Consider the following 8,881-nt stretch of genomic DNA (forward strand, 5'->3'; position numbering starts at 1 on the left):
TTTAAAATTTGTGAGCGTTGTGTTGGGGGATAGGCATTCTAAAACTGGGGGATTATTTTCAATAGAATAAATTTTAATGCTTAAACATGGCCTATTTAGAAGTGAGGTTCAAGTGACGTATATTTCGCTGATTTCCTATTTGTCTGCCAACCGACTTGGTACAAACGCTGAACCTATTTTTTTCCAAATTCGATGATGGGCCATATCGCTCCACTACTACGGGTACCTCAGCTCACACAAAATTTAAAAATGTATGGCAAAACTAGTGCGTACGAAGGGAGTAAATAATTTGTTTCAACCTTTGCACATTGGAATTTTTCTTCGAGACATAAATCAGATTGGAATATGGTGTATTGAAGCACCCTTTCTTTTAGAAAAGGTGTGTCGAAGCACACTTCATTTCATAAAAGGGATAACGAAGCACCTCCTCTTCTTTTTGAAAAAAGGTCTATCTCTGCATCCTTTCTTTCATACAAGGTCTATCGAAGCACCCTTTTTTCAGACAAGGTCTATCGAAGCAATCTTTCTTTCAAAAAGAAGGTCTATCGAAGAACCCTTTGCTTAAAAAATGGTCTATCGAATCACCCTTTGTTTCAAAAATGGTCTATCGACGCACCCTTTATTTCAGGAAAAGTCTATTGTCTACCCTTCATTTTAGCAAAGCTCTATCGAAGCCCCCTTCTTTCAAAACAAAATGTAACAAAATCTATCGAAGCACCCTTTCTTTCAGAAAATTTCTATCGAAGCACCCTTTCTTTCAGAAAAGGTCTATCTAAGCCCTTTTTCTTTCAGAAAACGTCTGTCGAAGCAACCTTTCTTTCAGAAAAAAGTCTATCGAAGCCTCGTTCTTTCACAAAAGCTCTAAGGAAGGCCCTTTCTTTAAAAAAAAAAAAAAAAAAAAATTCTATCGAAGCACCCTTTCTGTAAAAAAGGTCTATCGAACCACCATTTCTTTTAGAAAAGGTCTTTCTTTCAGACAAAGTCTATCGAAGCATCCTTTATTTCAGACAAGGTCTATCGAAGCACCCTTTCTTTAAAAAAAGGTCTATCGAACCACCTTTTCTTTTAGAAAAGGTCTATCGAAGCACCCTTTCTTTCAGACAAGGTCTATCGAAGCATCCTTTATTTCAGACAAGGTCTATCGAAGCACCCTTTATTTCAGACAAGGTCTTTCGAAGCACCCTTTATTTCAGACAAGGTCTATCGAAGCACCCTTTCTTTCAGAAAATGTCTATCGAAGCACCCTTTCTTTCAGAAATGCCTATCAAAGCCCCCTTTCTTTCAGAAAAGGTTTATCGAAGCCCCCTTTCTTTCAGAAAAGGTCTATCGAAGCCCCTTTCTTTCCGAAAAGGTCTATCGAAGCACCCTTTCTTTCAGAATAGGTCTATCGAAGCCCCCTTTCTTTCAGAAAAGGTCTATCGAAGTCCCTTTCTTTCCGAAAAGGTCTATCGAAGCCCCCTTTCTTTCAGAAAAGGTCTATCCCCCTTTCTTTCAGAAAAGGTCTATCGTAGGCCCCTTTCTTTCAGAAAAGGTATATCGAAGCCCCCTTTCTTTCAGAAAAGGTCTATCGAAGCCCCCTTTCTTTCAGAAAAGGTCTATCGAAGCACCCTTTCTTTCAGAAGAGTTCTATCGAAGCCCCCTTTCTTGAAGAAAAGGTCTATCGAAGCCCCCTTTCTTTAAGAAAACGTCTATCGAAGCACCCTGTCTTTGAGAAAAAGTCTATCGAAGCACCCTTTCTTTCAGAAAAGGTCTATCGAAGCACCCTTTCTTTCAGAAAAGGTCTATCGAAGCACCCTTTCTTTCAGAAAAGGTCTATCGAAGCACCCATTCTTTCAGAAAAGGTCTATCGAAGAACCCTTTCTTTCAGAAAAGGTCTATCGAAGCACCCTTTCTTTCAGAAAAGGTCTATCGAAGCACCCTTTCTTTCAGAAAAGGTCTATCGAAGCACCCTTACTTTCAGAAAAGGTCTATCGAAGCACCTTTCTTTCAGAAAAGGTCTATCGAAGCACCCTTTCTTTTAGAAAAGGTCTATCGAAGCAACCTTTCTTTCAGAAAAGGTCTATCGAAGCACCCTTTCTTTCAGAAAAGGTCTATCGAAGCACCCTTTCTTTGAGAAAAGGTCTATCGAAGCACCCTTTCTTTCAGAAAAGGTCTATCGAAGCACCTTTCTTTCAGAAAAGGTCTATCGAAGCACCATTTCTTTCAGAAAAGGTCTATCGAAGCACCTTTTCTTTGAGAAAAGGTCTATCGAAGCACGCTTTCTTTTAGAAAAGGCTTATCGAAGCACCCTTTCTTTTAGAAGTGGTCTATCGAAGCACCCTTTCTTTGAGAAAAGGTCTATCGAAGCACGCTTTCTTTTAGAAAAGGCTTATCGAAGCACCCTTTCTTTTAGAAGTGGTCTATCGAAGCACCCTTTCTTTTAGAAGTGGTCTATCGAAGCACCCTTTCTTTGAGAAAAGGTCTATCGAAGCACGCTTTCTTTTAGAAAAGGCTTATCGAAGCACCCTTTCTTTTAGAAGTGGTCTATCGAAGCACCCTTTCTTTTAGAAGTAGTCTATCGAAGCACCCTTTCTTTTAAAAAAGGTCTATCGAAGCACCCTTTCTTTTAGAAAAGGTCTATCGAAGCACCCTTACTTTAAGAAAAGGTCTATCGAAGTTCTCTTTCTTTCAGAAAAGTTTTATCGAAGCACCCATTACTTCAAAGAAGGTCTATTGAAGCACCCTTCCTTTCAGAAAATGTCTATCGAAGTCTTCTTTCTTTCAGAAAAGGTCTATCGAATTTCGCTTTCTTTCATAAAAGTTTTTTGGAAGCACCCTTACTTTTAGAAAAGGTCTGGCGAAGCCCCCTCTTTTAGAAAAGATCTATCGAAGCACCCGTTCTTCTAGAAAAGGACTACACCCGAAGCACCCTTTCTTTCGGAAAAGGTCTATCGAAGCACTCTTTTTCAGAAATGGCATTTTTTGTAGTGTGATCTTTCTTATAAGTATTAATTTTTTTTTCACTTTTCCTTTTAGTCTAACCTACCATTTGCCGAGGTGCTTTGCAAAAACCGTTATGTTGGGCGCACATTTATTCAGCCCTCGACACGTTTGCGTAAACTCGGTGTGGCGAAGAAATTTGGTGCTCTTTCGGAAAATGTTGAGGGCAAACGTGTGGTCCTAATCGACGATTCCATTGTACGTGGTAATACTATTGGTCCGATTATTAAATTACTGAAAGATGCCGGAGCCATAGAAGTACACATACGCATTGCCAGTCCTCCCCTGCAATTCCCTTGTTATATGGGCATAAATATACCAACTAGAGAAGAATTGATTGCAAATAAACTGAATGCCAAACAGTTGGCATCGCATGTGGGTAAGTTCAAGAACACAATATTCTTTGCATTTATAAGTCTAACCTTTGCATTTACTTCCAGGTGCCGACAGTTTGGCCTACTTGAGTGTTGAAGGTTTGGTCAAGGCTGTAGAACACAACAAAACTATTTCGAATCCCACCAAAACTGGTTATTGTACAGCCTGTTTGACTGGCGAATATCCAGGTGGCCTGCCAGAGGAACTTAGCTGGTAGCTTGATGTAATGCAACCCCTCCGCAGTAGCTTAAGTTTTTGTCATTAAGTCATTTTTGTTATTTAATTTGCCAAAGATAATTTTCCCAAGAGCATATCCTTCATATCACTTCGCACACACTCACACATGTAATGAAACTTCCTCCACTAACCGCCAATTATTGTTATTCGCACCCAACCAACATTCACACACCCTTAGTTTAGTAATACGTAGTAGCATATCTGCAACAACAATCGTACATACATACACACATACTTATTATGCATAAAATAATAAAATTTTAATCTTTTTTAAACATTAAAATAATGAAATGTTTACATAACTTACAAGGAGGCTATTAAGCCTAATTTGCCAAGACTCCAGTTGGCATTGGAAACGCCTGCCGTTTTTTCTTTTTCATTGACTAAGAAAGGAGGCTATAATATTTACTTGGGTTACCAGCTACTACCAGATCTACTGCATCGCCTCCCAAATGTCATCAGCAGTAGCATTGAAATTGTGTTGAGTTTATATTTTCTTCCTGACATCTTTCGGTTTTGTTTTTATGTCACTTTAAATGCAAATTTCCTCCTTTTTCACAGCACAAAGTCGTCATGCGATATAATTATCCTGTCACATGATTATAATTTTATTATTACGAATGTATCCCGTAAATGCGTGTGTGTCTGTGAAGAAGTAGAGATAGCAGGGTATCGGAATGAACAGTTAAGGGAAATTTTGAATTCTTCTACAACAACGCAATTGAAACAAAGGAAATTTCTTCCAATATTTTTACAATAATATCATAAATAATTGAACAAACCTACAGCTGCGAAGGTTTTGATACCGCAAAAATTATAAGGTCTAAAATAAGGTCCCTAGTCTGTCTAGCTGTGTGGTTAACACTATAATTGTAGAGGTAAGTAATAGGTTTGGTCTGAACTTTGTACTTCATAGTAATGGGGTAGCATCGGATACACAACGTTTTTGGGGGATCGGCAAATTGAATTGAGGCTTGTAGTAGATGCTTTGTGTGAGATAAGCTGCTGATAGAACCAACGGGGACATTGCGCTTCCCCTAGAGGATCAGAGGTAGGCGATTCAAATAGAGTCGGTGCACGATGATTCGTTGTTCGGGTTAGGCGATTCGTAGATGGTCGGAAACTCGAAAATTTGGTGTCTAATTATAGGCAATTTAGAGTTAATTGGGGAATTCGATGATTCGTTGTTTGGTTTTGTAGACGATCCGGAACTCGACGAATCGAGTTCGAATGTAGGTGATTTAAAGATGATCGGAAATTTGATGATTCGCTGATCATGTTGTAGATGCTTGGGTACCCAGTGTTCGTAATTTGCTACAACCAATAACCAGTGGAACAACACACAAAGGAGAAGTGGGTGATATTCAACGTAGGTGATATTCGAAGGTAGAGCGGAACATCAATCGAAGGCGGAATGCAGCAGAACCCGAAAATGAAGTGAAACACCAGAAATAAATGGATGGTTTCCACAAATAAGTCCCAACACTATTTACAATTCCGTATTAGTTGGCAGACTAGTGTTCAAAGATTTTTTACCGAAGATAGTCCTTGTGGTTCTGATTACAACGACATAATTTCTTCAAAGACAATACAGTGCTTTCTGACATGATGGCCCGATGGCTATAAAAATCCTGCGGTGACTAACTAAGCTCTAGATAATGAAGCTTGTTGCTGCAGGGGGCTTGCTATCCGCCTGGGTAATTCTGGGTGTTTAAAAATTTTGGGGCCAAATTGAGTAGAAGATACTAAGCCACGATCCTGACCGGCTTTAACATTGGCAAATACCATGACTTATCTTGTTCACTTTTTCATCTTAAGTGGACACTGATCTCCTCATTGTGTCACCTGACGAACTGGACTCACATCTTTTCGATAAATATCGCGCCCACTAGTCATTACAGTTGGCCATCGTATAACTTTTGGACCAGTATGCCAGGAACCATGGACTTGTCCACGGAAAACATAATATCGCTTCAAACAGGACCACAACAAACAGCATCGGTATACATTTCCAAAGAATCTTCGAACAGACCCTAAATTGCACATAGACACAAATGTTGAACTTTTGTGGGGGAGGTACCCTAAGGAGAAGGCCGATGGAGCATTTTGGAAGTTAAACTACAGTTGGACCAAATATTTGGAGATCCAAAGTTTGGACCAAATTGGTTGCTCCGTTCTAAAGATATCGTGCAAACCATTTTAGTGACATTTTTTAAATATTGGGGGGAAGTAGCGGAAGTTGTGAACCGGTATTGCCAATATTCGAACTGAAACTATGTTTGGACAAAATATGACGAAAGCCAAAATTTCGACCAAATCGGCTGACCAGTTCGAGTTGAGAGTTGTCGTGCTCTCCATCCACTCTACATATGGTGTCATAGGAGTTTTTTACAGCTTTCGGGAAGTATGGACTTGCCCCTGAAAAAACTTTTACCGTTGCAATTGAAGCAGCGAATGCAAGTTGCTTCAAAAGAAGTCAAAGTGATTCGAGAGCAGGTCTTAAAGTGAACTTATCCGAAATTTGATGTGGGAGGTACCCGAAGGAGTGGACAAATATAGTCCATATTCGAAACTGATCTATATCTGGTAGATATATTAGGATGTTTAAAGTATGGACCAAATCGGTCACTCCCTTCAAGAGTTACCGTGCCCACAAATTTTTGCGAACAGTTCGATATTTTGTGGGATAGGTACTGGAAGGCGTCGACTGATATAACCCAAGCTAAGTGTGGACAGTATATTACGAAAGCCAAATTTTGAACCGAATCGGTTGATCCGTTCTCCCACTCACATTCTCTAATTCCGTATTCTTGACATCGAGAGTTATCGTGCGCTCCAACCACTACACACGGTGTCATAGGGGGTTTTTGCACCTTTCAGGCTATTTTGTCACGAAGTATGGACTTGCCCCTGATGAAACTTGTACCGTCGTATGGGAGCAGTGAATACAAGTTGTTGCAACAAAAATCAAAGCGATTCGAGAGCAGCTTCTAAACTGAACCTTCCGGAAATTGTATTTGGGAGATACCAGAATGAGTGGACCGATTGAGTCCATATTAGAACCTCATCCAAGTCTGCTAGAAATTTCACGATGCGCAAAGTATGGACTAAGTCGGTTAGTCCCTTCAAGGGTTATCGTGCGCACAATTTTTCCGAACAGTTCGACCTTTTTTGTGTTGGTACCGGAAGGCGTCGCCTGATATACCCCTTAATGGAACTCAAACTAAGTGTGAACAGTATATTACGAAAGCCAAATTTTGGAACCGAATCGGTTGATCCGTTCGAGAGTTGTCGTGCTCTCCAGCCAGCCAAACAGACAGATTGACGGACATGGCTAAATCAACTCCGAATTGTCTGTAACACATTTCGTCCAAACATACTTGGGGTCTAAAACTATTATTTCGATGAGGCCTATTTGGCCCTATGAAGGTGTATATACCCTCATTAGCATTTTGCGTTTTGCGAATCTACACCGGAAATGTCCGGACTATTTACAGAGTAGGTGTAGTTTGCGTACTGGCGGATGTGAATGTGCGATGAAATTGGGCTGACGTAAATATCCAGTGTTTTAGCTGCCATGAAACCAAACATGAGCTAGGTTTTGCATTTATGTCAAATCGGAGGCTTAATAAAAACTGTTATTCAAATTATCTTCGGTTGATGAGCCGTATAAAAGCAAAGTTATTTAACATCCGTCTTATCTGTGTCCATGCCCCGACCGAAGAGAAATATGAACTGACCATGGATATATTCTTCGAGTACCTAGACGGAGCATATGACCAGATCATGGCATTAACATTGTTCTAGGAGATTTTAATGCCAAAATTGTCAGGGATATTATCTTTGGTCCCACGGTTGGCAGGTTCAGGTGTTGCATTTATGTCAAATCGGAGGCTTAAAAAAACTGTTATTCAAATTATCTTCGGTTGATGAGCCGTATAAAAGCAAAGTTATTTAACATCCGTCTTATCTGTGTCCATGCCCCGACCGAAGAGAAATATGAACTGACCATGGATATATTCCTCGAGTACCTAGACGGAGCATATGACCAGATCATGGCATTAACATTGTTCTAGGAGATTTTAACGCCAAAATTGTCAGGGATATTATCTTTGGTCCCACGGTTGGCAGGTTCAGTCATCATGTGGTAACATCCGACAATGGAATGAGGCTGACCAATTTTGCTGCGGCAAAAACGAGGTACTCTAGGCCATGTGGACATCTCGAAATGGAGAAACCAGAAGCCAGAACAATCATGTTGTGCTAGGCCGAAGACATTCGTATATTGTATATGATAGCGATATATATTTGAGGAGTGAACATCGATTCGGACCATTTCCTTGTAATAGCCAAGGTACGTACTTGTTTTTATGTCGCGCAAAAGGACGGAAGCTAAATGTCGAGAAGATGCAAGCAACAGAAAGCACAAGACTACTTCGCTCAACTTACCCACACGCTGGGAAACTACACTCTCCTTGTTTCACATTATCGGTACAGCACAGCGGCAAAGAATAGTTCAATAGTACCCACCATACGAGGGTAATAAAAACCACCACGTTCGATCAGCATGAATTTGTTGATGTTGTAGCAGCATATCGTCGGTGTCATGCTTAAGTGTTCCATACGCCATTTGCCTGATTCGAGAAAAACTCAAGTTAATGTTTTAGGCCATACAGGATAAAAATGGTGCAATAATCCAATAATTTACACTGTTCTACTTAACTAAGCTCATAGAATATATCAGTAGTTTATTTTAGTCAGAAATCCGTGATAGTCTAGAAGTTATGGCCAATTTTTATAATTGCAAAAAGTTGCTGAATTGTTCCATGGAAACTTTTTTTCGTGTTTTAGGTAGTTTGTGTCACATGGAACACGTTTTGTCACATTTCAACCAAAACACTTTTTATCAAACGTGTTCCACCTCCCTTATATGAAGTGCTCCTGTGAAGTTTAAAAATCAGGACTTTAAATGAGACATTTATTTTTCTCCTTAACAATTATTTAAGGGATTGCCTCCACTTTTATCACTATTTTTTATGGTAAAAATTTCGATCGGACAAAACGGATTGATATTTTGCATTTCTAAGGTAACATAAAACATTTAACCGTGTTTTTCTTATAATACCATTTTTGTAGTCGATGTCCACACCAGCTTCAAGTCGAATGGACGTTTTTGCGTATATTTTTGTGAACTTCCAGCAAAATTTTGTCTTTAAACAAGGATTTTTTGTTTAAACGATTGATAAATTTTAGTTTTCATATAACAATATAATATTCAAAAATATTTGGC

At 39.5% G+C, this 8,881-nt stretch overlaps 1 protein-coding gene across 1 annotated transcript in view; it reads left to right on the top strand.

The window, feature by feature from the left end:
* Positions 1 to 3,883, top strand: part of Prat2 (Phosphoribosylamidotransferase 2) — a 13,445-nt gene extending 9,562 nt beyond the window's left edge. Inside the window, exons 5-6 of the mRNA XM_073986297.1 lie at positions 3,016 to 3,358; positions 3,420 to 3,883. Coding sequence (XP_073842398.1) covers positions 3,016 to 3,358; positions 3,420 to 3,571 — 495 coding nt within the window. The 3' untranslated portion in view covers positions 3,572 to 3,883. The remainder of the gene's footprint in view (positions 1 to 3,015; positions 3,359 to 3,419) is intronic.
* The last annotated feature ends 4,998 nt before the right edge of the window (positions 3,884 to 8,881 follow it).

The sequence above is a fragment of the Musca autumnalis genome, unplaced genomic scaffold (assembly GCF_047663935.1).
Source record: "Musca autumnalis isolate F117 unplaced genomic scaffold, ASM4766393v1 scaffold_4, whole genome shotgun sequence".
Lineage (NCBI taxonomy): Eukaryota > Metazoa > Arthropoda > Insecta > Diptera > Muscidae > Musca > Musca autumnalis.